At 36.9% G+C, this 22,353-nt stretch overlaps 1 protein-coding gene across 1 annotated transcript in view; it reads right to left on the reverse strand.

The window, feature by feature from the left end:
- The window catches only part of LOC131044547 (uncharacterized), a 79,858-nt gene extending 58,015 nt beyond the window's left edge, over positions 1–21,843 (reverse strand). Inside the window, exons 1-2 of the mRNA XM_057977901.1 lie at positions 21,486–21,843; positions 6,174–6,241 (exon numbers count right to left, since the gene is read on the reverse strand). Of these exons, the coding sequence (XP_057833884.1) occupies positions 6,174–6,241; positions 21,486–21,572 (155 nt within the window). The 5' untranslated portion in view covers positions 21,573–21,843. The remainder of the gene's footprint in view (positions 1–6,173; positions 6,242–21,485) is intronic.
- Between the last annotated feature and the right edge of the window lie 510 nt (positions 21,844–22,353).

Below are 22,353 nucleotides of genomic sequence, written 5' to 3' on the forward strand. Positions count from 1 at the left end.
CTACAATACTGTTAGTTTATTCACACAGATTTTTTAACAGAAACTAACCCATCATTATTTATTTGTTTTTTGATAATATAACTCAATAACTGGCCAACATCACGAATGCACCTTTTAATTATAGAACAGGTATAAATGTAGACTGGTCAAAAAACATTATAAGTCATTCCAACAGCGCCAATGTTTCTGAATTAAAAACTCTGAATTATTTAGAGGATTTTCTATTCGTACATTTTAATATTTGAGTAGTACTTTGTAATTTCTATGTTAATATGCAAAGAGTCTATTGTCTGACGGGACAGACAAATGCCATGTTTTCATTTCTTCACAGGTAGCAAAGTGATGATGAATGTATTAGTGATAATCCTGGATAGGAATCCGAAAAACTTTTGGCTTGAAGACCCCTTTTGTTCCCATCCCTCTAGCTCAAGCAACCTCTCAGACACTCTCAGATCACTTCCCCTGCCTCTGCTCTTTATCACAGTCCCAATCTCAGAGAAATTGCAGCGTAAATCTCTAAAGATAGCCCTTAAAATTGCTTACAAGCAAATAAGAATGAATCACACACATTCCACAGACACTAAAAACAGATTGACAATGCATCTAGGAGCCAAAGCAACCCAGAAAAAACTCCAAGAAGAAGAAAAACAGAGAACTAGAATGTCATCGGATACCAAAGAGATATGTGACAAATTCGCTGCTTCCAACAGAGTGGCAATTTCATTTCTGCCACTTGCTGCAACTGGTGATTTCATTGTAGACAACAAAATTCTCAGTTTCTAATCTTCTCTCTCCTGCCAAAACTTGCAATTTCATGAGGGTGACAAACCTATCTCTTGAAAAGCAAGGCAAGACCTTAAGAGCTAAGATGAGAAGGTCATTAAGTCATTTAACCAATGGACTCCTACAGTCCCATAAAACAAATCATTCCATCCTTTCTTTTGTCCATTTGGTTCCTCTTTGTGAATGTTGTTGGAATTGAATGGGAACTCATGCTCACAGGCAAGGAAAGAGCTCTAACTAAATGAATTATATTTAATTTTTAAAAGGAAATAGAATCAGTTCCAGGGGTTTAAGCTAAGGTAGCAAATCAGCCAAAAACCTAGATGACTCTGGTTACAATTGGTTTTGGAATCAGTGTCAGAACCAATTTGCCTGTGGATTAAGACAGGGCACCGATTTTTTCTCAGATATGTTTGGAACTGTTCCCAAATTTACAACTAAAACAATATCAGCAAATATGGTGTTTGAAACACAAAGATGCCAGTTAAATCAAATAAATATTTACAACAAACGAGAACCAGTTCCAGGGACTAATGCTTTGTTAGCGAATCGAGGCCCAAAAACCTAGATGACTCTGGTTACAATTGGTTTTGGAATCAGTGTTGGAACACATTTACCTGTGGATTCAGACAGGACACTGATTTTTTCTTTCAGATTTGTTCGGAATCATTCCCAAATTTACACAGGCAATTCCTGTTGTGTTGAGGTGATTCCAGGGAGATTCCGAACAATAAAAACTCTAAGTTTAAGAAATCTGATGGAAACCAGAAAACAAGGATGCGGAGAAGATGAGACAAATGTTTTTTTATTTTTTGCTGTATTATAAAGAAGCTAACGGATCTTCTACGTCAAAAAAGAAACATGTCAAGGAAAGTAGTCCATGTTTAATATTTTCCTAATCAAACTTTCCTTTGTCTTTTCTTTCTCCATCCTTCAAATCTGCTTTGTTTTCTGATGTTGGAACAGATGGTTTATCTTTGCTTTTTTGACAGAAAAGAGATATTTGCATATTCTTAGCCATACCAATATGTGAGCAGAGTTGTTTATCGTGAAAACTTATTGAAAGGTATACCAGTGAAGGCCAATATGATGCCAATTAGCAATTGTATTATTTTAATATTGAACTATGAATATCTATCATCACATTCGAGTTTGAAGAGTTAATATTGAAGTAATATACACCGTATTTGTAATATTCATAGCAGTTTTATTTGGCATTAATCTGAACTCCATTCCTGTTTTTAGGCTCCAAATATGTATAAATTTATCATTTTTATATGTTTTTGTATGGACATACCCAGCACTTAAAACAACTTCACTATACTGGTGTATCATAACCACATACCCATACCTGTACCTGATTCTAATTCAGCAACTTAGGATTTAACTGTTATATAAGAATAAAAAATATCAGCAAAGATAAGTTTTCTAACACAATCACACAGACACCAAAGGAAACACTGAATGTATGCTTACAGGATATGAGAACAATATCTATAACATCAAATACAGATGATACTGAAACAGTGAAAAGCTTGATTTTATTTATGAAAACCCTAAATACAACAATCATTTTTTACTTGATATTGTTTAATCGGACAAACTTGAAAAGTTGGCATATCAACAACCTACGGTCAATATGGATGTGCCGGAGGCGATCAATTTATACTTTTATTCTAGCTTACCGGGTTCGCCTCCACACCCCCCTGGTTCAGGTCCGGTACAGTCTGGGTCCCTAGTTCGAGTCCGGTCCGGCCTTGGTTCGACCAGGGTTCGAATTTTCCAGAGGGGGTTCAACCTGGTTCAAACCTGAGTGGACCAAGATCGAACCCAGACGGCTGGACGGCCCAAAACGGGATTTTTTATGCAAAATTTAATTTTTTTTTGAAATCCGCCATGTAAAAAGTCAATTTTGTACCCTAAAAGTGACTTCTAAAACATAATCTTGGCTCATTTCTCCTAATTTGTGTTGCAAACAAAATTTTTTTGACAGCAGGTTGAAGAAAGGGTGAACAAAGTTTGGCTTCCAAGATCAAATAGGAGGAGTTGAAGACTGATTTTTGAAACTTCAACAAGTGTTGCAACATCATTTCCATACATTTTTAAGCTCCCATTGGCTACAAGAGGTAGGTTTTTTAACATTTTTTTCCAACTATTTTTGTTTCACAAATTGTCAAACATGAAACATTAATTGTTTTTCATTATTTTGTTTTTGTTTTTGAATATGTTTATGGTATTTCTTGCCATAGGAACTAGAATGGCATCTACCTCTTCCTTCGTTGGCAATGAACAAACAATTACAAAACAAAGAAATGATCTGAATTCTCCCTTATGGAAGTATGTTGACATTTTAAACCAACTTCCAGGAGGTAGGGGATTCCGCTAGAGATGCCAAGGATGTGGTATTGAACGTAATAGTTTATATTATCGGGTGGTAGGCCATTTGTGTGGAATAAAAAGAAGAGGCATCAAAAAATGCCCTGGAAAAGATGGTAAACCTATACCAGATGAGACAGTGATGAAATATTTTAAGGAGCATGAGGAGGCAAAGGAGAGAGAAGCCCGTAGATTGAATCAAACCGCAGCAAACAAAACAAGGGGAATGCAAGCCCCATCTAATCCCAATGTTGTAGTACAAGACCACCCCTTCTTTTCCACAAATGAACCTGAAAATGAACCACCCTTGACACGCAAAAGAACAAGGGGGCCTTTAGAAACCGCATTTCAAAATGAGTGTAGAGACATTGCTAACCAAGATATAGAAAGGTGCATTTGTGCAAATGGGTTGGCTTTCAATGTTGTTCGCTCCCCATATTGGAAGCAAATGATAAAAAGTGTTAATGAAGATCCAAGAGGGTATAAGGGCCCAGGTTATGGGAAGGTACGTGGAACATTATTGGAGAAAGAAGTGAAGAGGGTTGAAGATGCATTGAAACCCATAAGGGATTCATGGGCTGAGACAGGTGTAACAATTGTTTCAGATGGGAGGAAAGATGCTAAAAATCGTCCATTGATCAATGTCATAGCGGTGTACCCTAAAGGAGCAATGTTTTTGAAAGCTGTGGATTGTGAGGGCCAAGTAAAAGATGGCCAATTTATTGCAGAAATTCTCATCTCCGCCATTGAGTCAGTGGGACCTCGCAATGTTGTCCAAGTCATAACGGACAATGCAAGAAATTGTAGAGCTGCTGGTTTGTTGGTTGAGGAACGCTATGATCACATCTTTTGGACACCTTGTGCGGTCCATTCAATCAATCTTATGCTACAAAGGAATGGGACTAAAATAAAATGGATCAGAGATGTGTATGCAGAGGCTGAGGACATCTAGATGTTCATCACAAACCACCACATGTCTCAAGGGATTTTTAGATCCTTTTCAAATCTGGAGCTATTGAAGGTAAGTGAAATAGTAATTTAATTTTACATTTTGTGATTTTTTTAATTTCAATGTTCATAATATCATTGTGTAAGCTATATTGTGTATTCTTCTTTAAAGTTTGGCTTTATTTTTTAATCATTTTGGCATTAATTTGTGTTATAGGTTGCTGAGACCCGTTTTGCATCAAACACAATCGTCTTAAGACAACTTATGAAAGTTAGAGTGGCACTATGCAATATGGTGATCAGCAACAATTGGACTGTATGGAAGCAGAGTAGCAGTGAGAGGGCAGAAAAAATTAGGGAGAGTATTGAATGAGAAATGGTGGGATCTTGTTACATATCTCCTAAGTATCATTGAGCCCATTATGAGTATGATTCGCTATACCGACATGGATAGGCCTTGCATCGGTGAGATTTATGATGGCATTGACTCAATGCTTGAAAAAATAAAGTTCACTATAAATGCAAAAGAGAATGACCCCGAGGAGAAATTCTTCAAAGAAGTGAAAGCAATTATTGTAGAAAGGTGGAATAAGATAACCACTCCTTTGAATCTTCTTGCCTATACCTTCACACCAAAGTACTATAGCAATCAGTTTCTTGATAAACCAAGAAGGATTCCACCATGGAGAGATCTAGAAGTATCTGATGGGTACAAGGCAGCATTTATTAGACTATATCCTGATGATGATTTGCAAGATATTGTTACAAATGAGTTCATAGAATTCGCAAATGGGAATGGTCTAAGTGTTGAGGCACTTCGTCATAGATCCAAGAAGGATGCTCATAGCTGGTGGTACTTCCATGGTGCATGCTTCCAACACCTACAACCCCTCTCTATAAAAGTTTTATCACAAGTAAGTTTAATTAATTAAAATTTATCACAAGTTTATTTATAGTTTACTTTGTCTTCATAGGTTGCTAGTAATTTTTAATTTTAATTTTGTTAATGTATAACTTTAATTGTTTACTTTGTCTTCATAGGTTGCTAGTTCATCTGCTTCAGAAAAAAATTGGAGCACATACTCTTTCATCCACTCAGTAAAGCGCAATAGGTTGCTATCAAAAAGAGCGGAGAATTTAGTATATGTGCATTCCAACCTATGTCTTCTTTCACACAAACAACATGACTACACACAAGGGGAAACGAAGATGTGGGATATAGAGACAGAGTATACTGATTTGGATGCTCCCGCTTCTCAGCTTCTTGCATTAACACTTGATGACTTGGAGGGCGAGCAAACTTATAGTGCAAGTGGCGTTGGCTCATCTAATGTCAATGTCAATGATGAGGAGGATGAGGAGGAGGAGGAGGATGAATTAGCTGATCCATTTGATGATTAAACTTTATATTGCTGAAAGTTGAAACAATGATACTTGACTATTTTGTCATTTTGATATTAAACTTGATGTATATGATGCTATTATGGTATGATCATGATGCTATGATTACAAGTTTATGTTTGTTTTGTTGTTTATATAATGCTATGTGACATGTTAATCTTAATTCATGCTTACAGGCTGCACAAATATTAAAATATATATATATATAAAAATTACATGTTTTTGTACTAACGAACCCAAACCCCTTTTCAAAATTTTGGCGTATCGGTTCTTCGAACCTGAACTGGTGCCCAAACCCGAACCGGCAAGCTAGCTTTTATTTACTTGAATATTTAAACTTTGTGGCTATGAGGGAATTTCATTAATAGTATCTTCCTTTACTTTAAGCAAATAATTTATTTGAATTCAATCAGATAGCAACATAGCATGTTAAAAGATTGCATACCAAAGACAATATCCATATGGCTTGTTGTTTAGATGTTAGAATTATATGATGCAAATGTAATTTAATGAGCAAACACAACATGCATATTCATTCAATTAGAAACTGCTTAAGCTAGAGCAACAGCATTTTCTCATCATATCACTATTTGATTTCACAGAGTACATCAAGCTTATAGTTGATAAACAAAGTACGGAACAACATAGGTTTGACCAGTACTTACACCACTTTAGGCGATGTGCAAAGGTGAAGCATTTGCCAAAAAGTGTACTCAATATCCATCTGTCGCCACTGCAGTGAATAAATGGAAACATGAGTGCAATACAACACAAAAAAAAAAAAAAATCAGCTTATTTGGCAGGTAAATTTAGCTATATTAAACAATGAAATGGAATGGAATAAGTCACAAATTGGTCAATGAATTCAACCAATAGACCAATATACCACTTATTCAATTGCAAGCCTGACTCTAATGTGACCAAAAAATCAATATTGGAAACATATAAAAGACAAATGCTAACCTTTCATCTGCAAATAAAACAATAACAATGATGTGCAGCAATATAAATAACTTTTCTTATTATGACAAAAACTATGTACACTGAATCATGCACCACAGTACTATGGCTAGAAAAAGAACAGATAATAGACATTAGTGATTAGATTATAGATGAGGATATAATTTTTCAAGAGAATGGGCTTGCAGTTATTGCACTCCATGCAAAAATTAGAATTGTTGATGCACTTTCAGATCTATTCATCTTGACTTTTAGCTTAATCTATCATAAACATGGTTCCTCCAATCTTTCATTAATAGTCCATATGAGGTGAAAGACAACATAAAATGATTTCCACAATTACTATCTACACATATCCCCACTGGAATGGAGCATTTTCCCAGCAATACATTCGGAATGATAATAGTAGTTCAGATTTCAAGAATTTGACATCATTAAGCTGCATGGATAGTAGCACAGACTAAGACTCATGTTGCAGCTCAAAATATAGCTAGGGCTCAGGCATTGATACAAGCTTCTGCTATTACAATCCTAAACCCTTGATGTCATAACAACACAAGACCGACATTAAACTCCAAAAAGATCTCAGAATAAAAAAACAGCAAATTTGAACTTCAAAAAAATTAGGAAATGATTATGAGCTGCCATACGAAAATGAAATAAAGCATAAGTGCAGAATACACTTCCTACACTAATCTATGAGAGGAGTTGTGTGCAAATAATTAAACCAGTCATACAATTACAAGGAAATAAAAACAAAAGCAGTGTACCATAATGGTGCAGGAGCACCTCATGACTAAGAGGATAAGAGCAATAAAGGCTAAAGATCACACATGGGAATGTGACCTTTCAATCTATGTAACAGGGTAGTCTTGTTTGTTTGATTTTTGTAATAAGCCCCACCTTGTCACCCAATGTCATGGATTTGGCAAATTGATAAGCCACCATGGGCATATGGGCCTAGGGGTATTTGGTTGAGTATTTTCTAGGTGTTTATGTGTTGCAAATGTCTTAGGAAGACTTAAGACATGTTGAAACCACTCTAGGTAGGTGGATTTAACATATGTCAAAAGTTGCTCAAAATTGACAACTTTTGTTGACAACTTTTAATGACAACTTTTGGTTGCAAATAGCAACTTCTTTCCAACGGTCACCTCGGTTCAAAAGGTGGTTGATAACCGTTGAGTAAGGTATAAAATGTCATTCCCAATCATCATTGGGGGGAGAGGATTACTTTGTAAACATTTGGCATCATTGAAGTAATACAATTCTGAGAATTTCTTGCAATTCTGTTATTCTACACGGTATACCGTACTGTACGATCATTTTGGAATTAGGAAACCATTGGGATGTGTTAGAGTGGCCAATCACCTTTCAAATGCATCAAGTCTGAGGTCCTAATTCGCCAAGATAAGGAAGAACCCTGCCATTTTCTAGAAGTAGTCAAGATTTGACAGTTTTGCCTAGGGTTTTGCAAAGAAATGGCCTCATCTTGCTGATCCTTCATTGGTGGTTCACAGTTTTGGAGGGGATGCAAGTATGGCCAATGTATTTTAGGATTTTGAGGGCCTTTTGCAGGTTAGGACCAGTTGGAGGCAAGGGTTTGATGCATTAAGGTGGGCAACTCCATGTGGCCACCGTGTATGTGTAAGCAAACAGGTCTCACATCAGGGGTTAGAAGTTTGATCATGGCCTAAGACTTAGGAATTGGTGTATTTGCCATGTCCTAAGAGTGTTCCTTGAGTTGGTTTGGTGAGCTAAGGTCTATGTCTACACACTCCTTTGTAAAATAGGCCTAATTGGGGCTATAGGTCTCCTAACCAAGATAGGGTTTGGATTCTTGTGTTTCCAACCGGTCAGAACCCTTGGGGTATATTTTGTAACTCTCAAAAGGGTATCCAAATCTGGAATTTGTTGTCTAGGTCTTTTGGAGAAATAAGGAGTTAAGTGTGGAAAACCGGTCTAGCAAGGCTACTAGGATTAGCAAGCCTTGTTGCAGTAGTTACCCCAAACCGGTAGAGGGAACCTAAATTAATGATTGAAGGGGATCTCCCTGACCTAGGGGACTTCAAATCAAACCTAGGATAGCCATTGTTGCATTGGAGAAGGGACCAAACCATTGTTGGCCATAGGGTCCTTAAGAGCCTCTAGAAGACCTTATGGGATGCTCAATGAAAGAGACCTTGTGAGGAAGTCTTTTTGGAAGAAAGGGATGTGGGACTTGTCAAACTAATATTCCTTGACCCCTTGTAGAGTGTTGTGATTGCTAGGGTCCTTGGTGTGCTCTTGGATTAGGGCAACCTATCCTATACCAATACCAGGGCTCTACATCACATAACATAGTGATTTACATGTGGAAAACCCTTTTGGGAGAGAAACCCCTCACTCCAAAGCAACTCAATGTATATTCAAGTGTCAACAGTTAAAATTCACTTGCAAAGTCTAAGCCTTTATAGGAGTATCAACAACAAAAGATCTAGAGCAACTCTGGGAGCATAACAATACTGACAACACTCACTATGGAACCTCCATCTCAAGCACCTAATAAATAGGAAAAGCCATATCAAAACCATCAAATGGAAATTAGAAAACAATGAGATAAAAACACCCAACATATGGCACCCAAATCACTATTCTGTTGAAATAGTAGCTAGCTCGAATACCTATCTATTGTATTTTAATGTTGTCAATGACAATTAAAATACACATGTAGTATCTATTATGTAAATCGAACTTAGGGCTGGGTCCAAATACATGTAACTTGTAATTATGTCTTGCTTGGGCAAGACCTATATATAATGTAACCTGTGGATAGGACAGGCCCTATAAATGTAACTTGTAATTTGGTCTAACCCTAATTGGGTGATGTAACTTGTGGTCCTATATTGAATGTAACTTGTAGATAGGGTAGGTCCAATATGTATTTTGAGCAATTATGTAATTGTGCTGGGCCCAAACTCATCTAGTGTGTGATAAAGGCAATCAAGCAATAACGTCTTAATAGGTCAAGACCTATTTGGATGATATACATAATATTATTATTAAATTAACAAGGCAGGCCGACTTGAGACTTGACACCACAAGTCAAGTATATAAGCAAATCATTTGCATGGCATAATGAATCAATAACATACAAGGCGAATTATTCTTAAGGTTGTCAACACATGTAATCTGCTCTCCAACATTTGGCGATCTCTCTCTCTCTCTTGTGCGAACTTGCTCCTCATCCATTGTGTGAAGGTTGGCTGTTAGGTGATGCTATCAAGATCTTGCGAAGCTAATGAAGATTTGCCTTGAGCGAATTTGATGCTGATGATAAGGGCTGCAATCTCCATTATCATATAAAGAGGAATTCAGATCTGCTATCTTGCTGGTTGAACATCAATCTGAGATAAGCACACTTGCCTTGTAATTGCCTACATTTAAGATGATACATATTGTACTTTGTGGCTGGGTTTTTCACCTCCAAGAGGGAGGTTTTCCCAGGGTATTGGTGTGTCTTGTTTTGTGTTTTTATTGTTGTTATTGTTCTATTATAACCTGATTATTTAAGATTAGCATCTAATTGCTTAAAATTAACATGGTATCAGAGCGAGGTTCGTACTAACCAGTGATCAGATTTAATCATGTAATTCAGTCTCTTGTTCCTTCCTTCTTTGGTGACAGGTTCAAATAGAAATCAGATCTAAAGCAACACTGAAACCAAAAGAAAGAATTAGGTTATGGCATGTTGATCAATGAATTAGGTCGTCAAACTGTGAACATCTTCCTTAGGCTGGAAACAAGTTTCATTGATCAGCGAACCTAATGCAAATGAGGGCGCATTTGCAACAATTAGGGTATGATTCACCTTCGACCAATGGAGAAGCCTGCATGGTAGTATTTGCAATTCGTGTGGAAGCCTTCGTCAAGTTGATAGTGAATCTGGCACATTCAAGTGTATTCTCTCAATAATTTAAAATAAAAGATTCGTTCATTTAACATTTAATGTTTTCATTGTCATCAAAGTCGTCTTATTGAGAGATTCTTATATTTACTACTTGTTAAAGAATCTCTATTTAGTCCTTGTTATCCCGAATATTATAAGAGGGTTCTTGGTTAATTAAGGTTGTTGTTAAGGGTTTATTATTTCGTTTGGGCTGCATATTTATGTAGTGTTTAAGATCTGAATTGAGTCTGAAATTGTTGAATTGAGCGAATAAATATTCTCTGAGCTAATGTTCTGAATCTACATGCTTAATCTGAAAATTTTGAATCTACAAGTTAACTGAATACTGTTGGAAGTATAGTTACTGTTTAGGTTGCAGGGTTATTCTCGCAGGTTTACTGCTGAATACTATTGCAACATTTCATTCTTACATGATAAATTATGTTCAAGATATAGGATTGGAAAAGGGTAATATATTATCCTTCTTGCACCATTTTGGGACAACTCAATTACCAACCATATATTAATGTTAAGATCTCTCCCGTTGACTTTCCATGCATAGTTGGTGGTATCGTTGATAGCTTCAATGAATGTCATGAGCTATGGCACCGTGGTAGCTTGATTCTAGCCCTATGATTTGAAAGCATACATTATAGGTTGTCATGTATCAACCTTAGCTGGTTTGTCATTTTGATTATATATACTGCACCTTACTAATTGCTATTGATTCATGGAAGTATAGTTCTCTATCAGGCTCTCACTATCATTGCTTGGTTAGTATCTTCATTGGTAAGTATACTTCACTCTCCTTGTAAACATTCTATGTCACCATCATGTGGTACTTCATTATTAAAAGGTATTAGTACTTCCTCTTCTATGATCTGATTGAGTTTTGACTATCAATTGAATGATTCTATAATAGTTACATAAAACTGACTTTTCAGTTGAGTATTTGTTATCATGAAGTGTGAAGTATTGTGGAAATTAATGATATACACTATATCCTCAATTGTTGACTTAGAATTGTTCTAGTTGATAACTATCGTACTTTTGTGAGCTAATTGTAGACTCTATTAGGTTATACTAATGGTTGAATGCATGTACTCTCAAATCTGTGGAAACCCTGGTGAGGCAGAAAATGAACACGACTTAACCCTTATGAGTTTCTTTGTACATTCTTCATGAAAATTAGATTTTTGTTATAACCTGTATGGTGATATACAAGTTTCAGGTTGTATGTTACAGGCTGGCTCTTTTTAATTTGTGTCACATAAGTATTGTCTCAACATTCTATGTATCATTGGTTATATTGTTAAAGGGATGCATGTAAATTATCATGAATGTTGTGATTCTCACCCAAGGTCATATAGTAGATGATGTATGGCGAGGACCAAGGCCATACTGACATCAGAAATCCATAAGCTTGGATTGATGTGGCTTCAGAGGGAGCTTTGAAATAAGGCATAAGAATCTTCACACTCAATTAGAAGAAGTTTGAAGATATGTCATGATCATAATTGCGCCATGGGTCCAATTCATAAAAGGTGAAGTTGGCATTTCTCATCCTTGTTTATGGATACTTATGATACTATGATGCTTGGCTATCAATCTGATATTGAGGATTAAGAGGGAGCCCTATGATCTTCAATAAAACTCTTGGTATGAAAGAATTGACAATTACTTGATAAGCCTAGGGTTTTGTAAAGATTCTAACATGTTCCTTAAAGCATTTGAAATGATAGTTCTGATTTGTTATGTGGATGATCTAACTCTGACTGATAAAGATAGTCTCATAATTTGATATAAGAAAGAATTAGCTCAGAATTGAGATGGAAGATCTAAATCTAAAATGCATTACTTCTAGGTTAGAAGTGTGGCAAAGATCTAATGAAATTATTCTAAGTCAAGTTCTCTATTGATATGTTGAGAGAGTTAGAATTATGGATTGTAAACCTATATGGAAACTAACTTGAAGAAGTTGAGTATGTCTGCAGCCAACTATGATTTTGCAGATTCGTCTGAATAGAGGCAAGTTGATTGGTGAGTGCTTCAGCTAATCAAAGCTAAGCATTTTGTTGCAGCCAAGCATATCTTGATATATTTGCAAGACACAATTGATTATGGGCTGAAGCTGCCATCACATTAGAAGACTACTTAGGTTCAGATTGGTCAAGAAGTGTTACAGACAAGGAAAAACACTTCAAGCATTCACCCGCTGCGGTCTCTTGGACCTACAGGAACAGTCCTTGGTTGCATTGAGTATTGTTGAAGCTAAATACATTGTTGCAAGTGTTGCATCAAGAGAAGCAGTGTGGTTTCTCAAAATTCTTGTTATGTTGTTTTGATTTATTATCAGGGTCGTATAAAGATACCTGACAATTCAGTGTTTTATGGCAGGACAATCCTGTGTTGTAGATGTTCTCACCAAGTCTCTTGAAGCTTGAGTACCTCAAAAGATAGACTTGGAGTTGTGGAGAACACCACCTTGGTTGAGAGGGAGTCTCAACCTCAGTGATACATTGTGTTGTATCAACCACCTTCTGTGGGCAATGCAAGGTGGTATTGTACTCTTCTCAGGGAGAAGATCAAATGTAACCATCCTCTACGGGCAATGTAAGATGGTAGAAAAGATCCTCTCCACCCTCTGCGGGCAATGTAAGGTGGATCCATTCCTTGCTTGTGTGCAAGATGGAGATTATGTTTATTCCATTCTTTGCTTGTGTGCAAGATGGAGGATTATGTTTATTAGATTCCATTTTATGCTTGTGTGCAAGATGGAGGACTATGTTTTCACTCTATGCTTGGGTGCAAGATGGAAGATTATGACATTGTATTCTTCTCTGGGAGAAGGCTAAGGTGTAAGACCTCTTCCACCCTCTGCGGACAATGCAAGGTGGAGTCACCCTCTGCGGGCAATGCAAGGTGATAGTGTATCCTTCTCTAGGAGAAGGCTGAGGTGTAAGACCACTTCCACCCTCTGCAGGCAATGCAAGGTGGATCCATGAAATGAGTTCATGATATTTATGTGTTTTATTGGAGGTATACTCTATGGAGCTTATACATTCATCCTTGCGGGCAATGCAAGATGAAGGTCATGAATGGATCATGACAAGTAACTAAGAGGGAGTGTTGAAATAGTAGCTAGCTCGGATACCTATCTATTGTATTTTAATGTTGTCAATGACAATTAAAATACACATGTATTATCTATTATGTATATCAAACTTAGGGCTAGGCCCAAATACATGTAACTTGTAATTAGGTCTTGCTTGGGCAAGACCTATATATAATGTAACTATATATAATGTAACTTGTGGATAGGACAGGCCCTATAAATGTAACTTGTAATTTGGTCTGACCCTAATTGGGTGATGTAACTTGTGGTCCTATATTGAATGTAACTTGTAGATAGGGTAGGTCCAATATGTATTTTGAGCAATTATGTAATTGGGCAGGGCCCAAACTCATGTAGTGTGTGATAAAGGCAATCAAGCAATAATGTCTTAATAGGTCAAGACCTATTTGGACGATATACATAATATTATTATTAAATTAACAAGGCAGGCCGACTTGAGACTTGACACCACAAGTCAAGTATAATGAATCAATAACATACAAGACGAATTATTCTTAAGACTGTCAACACATGTAATCTGCTCTCCAACATTTGGCGATCTCTCTCTCTCTTGTGCGAACTTGCTCCTCATCCATTGTGTGAAGGTTGGTTGTTAGGTGATGCTATCAAGATCTTGCGAAGCTAATGAAGATTTGCCTTGAGCGAATTTGATGCTGATGATAAGGGCTGCAATCTCCATTATCATATAAAGAGGAATTCAGATCTGCTATCTTGCTGGTTGAACATCAATCTGAGATAAGCACACTTGCCTTGTAATTGCCTACATTTAAGATAATACATATTGTACTTTGTGGCTGGGTTTTTCACTTCCAAGAGGGAGGTTTTCCCAGGGTATTGGTGTGTCTTGTTTTGTGTTTTTATTGTTGTTACTGTTCTGTTATAACCTGATTATTTAAGATTAACATCTGATTGCTTAAAATTAACATATTCAAAACCCATTACCCAAATCACGACTCAAAACCCACTACCCAAATCCCAAGATGAGTCCATAGGCTAAAAATAGCATATTCCTTCCACATATCATAAGCTCATCATAATCCACTCACCAACTTGGAGGCTCCATTTTGCCTTGCAAGTTTTAAAAGTGTGGTACATAGCTAAAAATAGGATTCAAGGAAGCAAGTGTGATCTTCATTGTTGTGGAAAGATTTCTAATCAACACCTAAAAAAAAATTCTACCACCTAAGTTATGTGTCACTCAATTTAGTGAAGAGTGTCCTAGGGACAAAATATATTTCAAACGCGCACTACAAGGACCCAGTTATGGAGGACTTTCTAGCCAAAATAAATAAGGTTATCCCAGCTAAGAACACTTGCATGTGGGTTGTGTTGGATCTGCTCAAACCACATCACAAGAATGGGTTGGATAGGGTGGTCAGATTTGTAACAATCTCATGGGCCCCACCATGTGATGCATTGATTAGCTAAGGGAGTAAGGCCAACTTTCTCTTTTAGAAGTTTGAGGAGCCGAACCAGTCTATCATAGGCCTTCATTTTTTCTCCTTGGACCTATGGAATGTAATTTTGCATCAAGTTGTTACTCATTATAACAATATTCTAGATGTTACGAGTATAAAGGTGATCTGGGCAATACTGAACACTGAGGAGATTCATGGTGTTCAATTCTTGGCCTTAGCTAATAATAGTCAAACTTCTTAGGCTAACCCATAGTAGGTGGAGATTGGTCCCTTAGAGCTTCTACCAAATTAACAACTACTTGGGTATCTGTTGACAAAGATGAGTGGCATGATGGAGCAGCAGTTTCATGTGGTGATGCTAGTGGCAATAGTTGGAGATCAACTTGAGGCTCGTCACCCTTGTGGCTTTGGTCTATTCCTTTTGGTTTCTTGCATCTATAAGAAAATTTCATCGTTTGGTCCTCTCTTGTTGTTTTTGTTTCAAGCTTAGGTGGATCCTTTCTATAGTTCATGTTTTGTAATCTAGTATTTTTCCTTTTTGGATGGGTGGCCCTCTAAAATCTCCAAAATTTTAATTAAATGTAATGTCCTCATTTTCACGCCATCTTGTTCTGCGAGCGTTGCCTAGTTTTCAGGGTTTTCTGTAGGTTTCCAAGTGAGCTAGGAGAGTTCCAATGTTCTTGGAAAACAGTGCTATTTATAGTAAGTACTTGTTCCAGCACTGGGCATCATTCTTCAACACCAATAATGTTTTGTCATGTTTGATTTCAGTTTGTGTTGCTTTGGTGGGCCTTTCCCAATGTGCTTCAAATTATTTTAATATTTGCACTAAAGTTATAAAGTTATGTTTTAAAATTTACTTTAGTTTTAAATATTTTAGAATTATGTTCCTCAAAAGTGGACACTTAGGAGAGATAACAAAGGGCCTTTGCACGTGAATTGTTATTAATATTTCAAAGAGATCTTTTTGAGTGAAAAAGTGTTTTTTTCAACAAGCAATGATATAGCAAAAAAGCGTTTTCCAAAAAAAGTAACCAAAAACAAAAAAAAAAGCATTTTTTTTAATAGCAAAAAAGCAAAAACATTTTTTTGAAAAAGCAAAACGCTTTTTCCTGAAATAGCTCTCAAAAAGTTATTGGAAGAGGATTGGGGCTCTAATTTGCATTATTCTGAGTTTGCACACATTCAGAGATGCTGTCAGAATGAGCTTTGGAGTTCTTCCTGGAGTTGTTGAACAAAATCCCTCTGCTTCTAGTTTCGGTGGTAAAAGACTTCTAGTTTCAGTGGTAAAAGACCCACCCTGGCTGGTTCAGTATTTTCATTTACGAAATACATTGGGTCTGAACGACTTTTGATGATTTTGGGTTTCAAATATGAAGATCTATACGGTGTTCTGTACTGGGTTTTTAGAATAGTTTGTGTTATGTGGATGCACAGTGTTTCTCAGTGAGTTTGTAAGATTTTTGGAAGGTTTTGTGGAGTTTCCAGGTCTGGCCATAGACTTTCAGCTAGTAGGTTGGGCCATATGATGATCGATAGATGCTAGGGTACTTGATATCTGCTTCTGGATATTTGATAAATCTTCTTGTCCTAGCTGGGCGACCATGTCCAGGTATTTTCATTGAGGTTGGTGTTGAATCTGATTTTTCCAAGAGGAATCACCCTCCTACCAGACAGTACAAGTGTAGGGTGCATTGGATACCATGCCAAGGTGTTTTGGGGTGAGCTTTAAAGGCTGCAAATCTCTCTTTATGAGGCATCTGGATGTAATAAGGTTATTAGCAGGTGTTTCTAAGCATTTTTGGAGATGGAAAAAAGTGTTCGAAGTGCATAGCTTGCTGCTCCTGTACATAAAAATCACCCAGTTAGCTATAGCAGTCGTGTTTGAAGCTTATCTGAGTAAGTTTCAAGTCATTTAAGGTGACATTCTAATGTCTAAGGTGCTGTCAACCAATTCTAAGCAGTTTGAAGGGTCTATTCACTTGTTTGGGTCTGTCCTTGGTGCCATCACAGCCTCCTAGAGGTCTGATTTCAATCACAAAAAGCCATGTCACAATGCTGATAATGACTGTTATAAATGTTCACTTTGCAACAGACCTGTACTGACTTCATTGGCTGCCTATTTAAGCTATTTCATTGAATTAATGACTAAAAATTAAATTTTATTGATGTTCGGTGCTGCTTTTTCAATTTGAGTTTATAATAATGTTGTTTCCAAGGCTATGTAGTGTGCTTTGAATGAATAAGAAATCAGATCAGACTTAATTTTACAAGTATTTTCAGTTCGTGTTGGCAAATTATTTGTGTGGAAAAACTACTCTCAAAAAAAATCAGGGGTAAAAACATGAAAATAAAATTGGGCCCTCGTGAAAAAGGGCACCACAATTGGGAGGAATCTTGAGATTCCTGGGAAGACACACTACATCACTTGGCATTTTGTATTATGATGTGTGTAAGCAAGCATATACGACATTGTAAGATGTATGAGAGAAACTATGCCGTGTTTACAAGAATGTAAGAGGGGGTTAAATAGCAGGATAGGTGAAGCATCTTTGAACAGCTAATAATTGCACGTGTAGGAGCATCTTGTAAGAGATTTCAATGGACAAAATTAGAGTGCCCAAATTTGATGAATCAAATATTTAACTGAGAGTAATGTGGACTTATCATGAGAGGGGCATTGAGATTTGCAGAGACCAATTTGGGTGCCCAAAATGGTTCCCTTGGTTTGGTCCATGGATTTGGAAACCATTTATGGTTTCTTGGATTGCCATGGCCCATATTCTGGATGCTTGGGATAGAGTTATTATGATGCTGATTTCAATGTATGGTTATACTGCTATATTGACTCCAGAAACAGAATTGAACATCTTGTGTATCTGATGTTGAGAGAACTGCTACTCTGCATTGTATTGTAATCTTGTTGTTGTGATCAAAAAATTCAATGTGCTTTGGAGGTTACGTTTTTCCAAAAAGGATTTTCCTAAGGTATTGCTTGTGTGGTGTGTTGTTTCTCTGCTAAATATTGTATAGATCTTAACTTATTTGCATTGCTTCTCTCATAAGATTAGCTCAAGAACTGTCTATTTTCCACGCAGCACAGTCCTTATTTTATTGGTTTCTAATTTCTAAAAGAATATGTTGCAGAGATTGCCAATCACACAGAGTAACTTGCTCAAAGAATTTCAACAAAATGTTTGGAAATGCAAATGAGTCTCGTCATATTTTCTTTATCTTTTCAATTTTATCATAAGTTTCTGAAACTATTCATATCTCCCACTTCGACTGCTGAAACAGGAAAAGGTAGAAAACAAATAAGAGTGAAGAGATCAGGTAGACTCAAAACAACGAGACTCAGACTCGGCATGAACTCAGCTAGGCTGACCCGACTTGGGACTCTGCAAAAAATCAGTTTCTAGTGAGTCTCGACTAGAGTGAGTTCCTCGAGAGTCTCAAACCCCTGAAACTCGGCTAGGGTCACTCGACTCGAAACTCACCAGGACTCTCCGTCTGGACTAATCGTAGACTGCCCCTGAACTACATGGAATAAAGTTTAATATTAATGAGAATTCCTGTTGGAAGCCAGGTGTATTCTGAGGAAATCATCAGACTAACATGTTTGATGCTCGATCTAGAAGTTGAGACTCACACGCTCATTAGGCATCAAGAGATTGGCAAAGGAAGGCAATTTGCAAGTTATTGTTAATGCTCTATGAACACAGGCCATTGTCAAGACTGGTTCATTGATGTGATTCTTGAGGATGAGTACATTTTGGAATCGCATTTTGAGCCCAATTCTTGGTCTCATATCTACTGCAAAGTGACCACATTGCTGACCTTCTAGTGAATCACCGTCTTTCAGAATTTGGTTTAACCTAATATGCAAGCTCATCAGCTTGACCAAGCCTTGAAAAGCTCATCATGACAAAAGGGAATATTAGCCATCACCTTTAAATTTGCAAATGTCACGAGGGAGGCTTGATTATCCCATTAATATTGAACAATGAACATCACAAAATTTCAGGCTTTTTATGAACTGTAATTTTTCACGTGCTCCACTCCCAAATGAGTGCCAACTCATTGAGTTAGACAATCAATCTGAACTTCACTTAAAACTTTCATCTTGGGCACCAATGTTTGCTCTGTTTCAAGCCTCTACCTACAATTTGTCTTGATTTTCTCTGATGTACACGACTCTAGGCCCAAAATGGGTAATTAAAACTGAGGAACTTGATTAGATATTTGATATCTCTGCTGCAAATAATATGAAGTTTGTTCACATGATTATTGACTATAGGAGAATGGGATCCATCAGTCCTGTAATGAATTGCAATAAGTTTTATGTGGTAACCTTAATCAGGATATCAAACGTCCTCTTGTTCATGACTTCCTTTGTCTTGTCTTCCTTTGTGACCTTTCTACTGCTATAGTGAATTTTGGAGATGAAGATCCAATGCTTACGTAAAAGCAAAATGATCGAGCTCCAAATTGAAAGAGATCAATTGAGGTCTTCTGCTTTGGACTATGTTGGTTTTGTGCAGAAACATTCTCACTCAGCTTCTTGAAACATTCACCTTCCTCCCATGGCTCAACTCACTGATGGATCCTCATAAACATAAACACAAAAGGCCTACTTTAGAACTTGAAAAATTAATCTTCCTCCCATCGATAACCTCAAACCACTGGCAGATCCTTGTAACTGTCTACTACGAAATCAGTTAGAACAAAGCATGAAATCATAAAGCCACCACGAAATAAAATAACATGCCAACTTATCCTAATCAAACTGATAAAGACATCAAAACGAAATGCAAAACAAACATAAAATCAAAATGATTTCACCAAAACGCATTCCTTTAAGGTTGCTTCATCGTTCTTTATTTCTCCTCCAATGGTGTGTAGCTCTCAATAGGGTGAGTGCACATATGACAAAAAGCAAGGTGATTTATGCAGCATGATTGCAGATTTATGCAGCGTGATCGCGAGGATATTCGAAAAGCGTGGTTGCAAGAATGAGCAATGAGAGCTGAAGATACAATATGAAAGTATGTAGTTGTGCAATGATTACAGTATTGAACTGCCCTCTGGAAACTTGTTTGTACCCCCTAGGAATTGGAGAATTTCTCGGCAACCAACTTTTAAAATTGGGTATCCTAATAAATGAGGGTTGGCATTTGAGCCCCAAACCGTATCAGATAAAAAATTAAATCAACTTAATGAGATGGCATCAACATATAGAATGACGGAACATTTTGTTAAACACAATACTTCTCAGCACAAAGTGGATTCCACCTGTAGTTTGTCGAGAAGCAGTACAAACTACACAAAAGAAGCCTTGCTATATAACCATATCTACAGCACTTGTTGAATGTGACCAACTGCAGGAAGCTCAGCTTGCAAACTGCGAACCACACAGAAGATCTGCCTACCTGAATTTTTTTCTGTCAACTGTATCACCAGAGCTAATCGTTTTACCAAGTATGCAAAGGTGATAATGTCGATGCTTTACAATTCAAAGAGCTAGGGTAAACTCCTGTAATTAGACAGGATCCCCCCCTCAGGTCACCAGAATCGTATGTGCCCTAGTGAATGGCAACAGCCAAACTTTCATCTTGGATGGCCTATTAGGCACAGGTCAGCATTTGGACCCTGAATCTCACCAGCTCAAAATCAACATAAAGAAATAACTCTAACACAAACTAAAAACAAACAACGTCACATATAGATTGTGTCCTGCCTCTATGTCCTTGCCTGCTGTGTCCACTCCATCCATCTACAAACACCTGAATTGCAAAAACTGATACAAAAGACTGTTCCGATATTTATTTCAGGGAATGTAGAAGCCTCTACGCCCTTAAGTCACAAATAATCTGTATCTTTTATAAACAAAACAGTGTCCAACATCGGAGTTCAGTAGACCAAATAGATAGCGTTCCCTCTTTCACCAACCTGCTAGCAATGTATACAATTAACAAAGATACAGTTGGTTGAAGATATTCCGAATCCAATGACAAAGTTTAAAAGCTTGTTGTCTCAGTAAAATGGCAACCGCTTGCAAGAGTATGACCCAGATTCAATTTCCCCTCGCTGCAATAAGGCAAAGCAAAACCCCGTGGAAAATGTAGTGAGGCAATGATGTATTGCGGAATAATGGTGTAACGAGCATGGAGCACATTCAAGAATCACACGGGTTTAATATCTCTTAGAAAGGGTGCAAGCTTACCTAAGAGATGCAAAATAAAGGCTGAATACAAAATCAAGCATGTCTTCTTAGTGGAAAGGTGTCTTCTATGATGCAAACCTTAATTGTCTATTTAAGTACAGCAAAAAATATATAACCTTGGCACCAATTTCCCAAATCCTGGTTTAAATTGCCATGGTATTTACTAAACCAACCGTAAACTAAACGAAGCAGCCCACCAGATTCACACTAGATCTTATCCTGGCATAATTTAACAAAATTTGAAAAACAAAAGTATAACACAAGATCGATTTAATAAGACACTGAGAAAGATATATATATATATATATATACCTTAATAATTCTGCGAAGGTAGTGCGGAAACAAGGGACCCTGTCTGAATGTGGAGGGCGGACGCCCCCTCGAAAATGTTGGCAGCATGCTTAATTTCAACAGAGGAATACCTCTGGTGAAAACGGGATCGAGTCTGAAAGAAAATGGTGCCAGCAAACAGATAATTTGATCGGGATCGGACTTTAGGCTGCCAACTTGTTTAGGTCGAGGGTTCCAACTTATTAAAAGAATGGATGTTTTGTTGTGTGTCTTTCTTAAAAGAATGGATGTTATTGTTGTGTGTCTTTCTTTCTTTTCTTCTTTTTATGTCGTTCTTTTAGACGAGGCTGAATCAAAATCAGCTTACAATTTTGTTTCTTCATCGTTTGAAGGCGGGTAGGAGGACGGGGGTATTTAGAGCCATATAAATTTGAAAAACAGGACACCATAGCGAGCTTCGTTACTTACAACTCCTAATTAAAAAATATTCATTTTCGTAAAGAACTTAAAAGAGCTTTGGTTGAGGGATGGGGCATACAAGAGGTAGGAGGTGTAAGTTATAAAAAATTATATGTACAATAGAAAATTATATTTTTAAACTATATTGGTTGTGTATGAAGTAAAATATTAATTTAGGTTTTCTAATATATTGGTTTAATTTAGTTAAATCAAATTGAGATGGGAATTAGTAAAATAAAAAGGAGATAAATTTTTAATAAGATTTAAACCATGATTTGGGAAATTGGAGTGGCTCTTTTCAACAAGGGAACTTTCAATATCAAGAAGAAGAATGTCTTGTTTCTTCATTATTTGTTGCTTGTGTCATAAAGAAGCAATGGAGCAAATCGAGAGATTATTCATAACAAAGGATGAGCATAAAGTCATCGAC

The sequence above is a fragment of the Cryptomeria japonica genome, chromosome 3 (genome assembly GCF_030272615.1).
Source record: "Cryptomeria japonica chromosome 3, Sugi_1.0, whole genome shotgun sequence".
NCBI classification, from domain to species: Eukaryota; Viridiplantae; Streptophyta; class Pinopsida; order Cupressales; family Cupressaceae; genus Cryptomeria; species Cryptomeria japonica.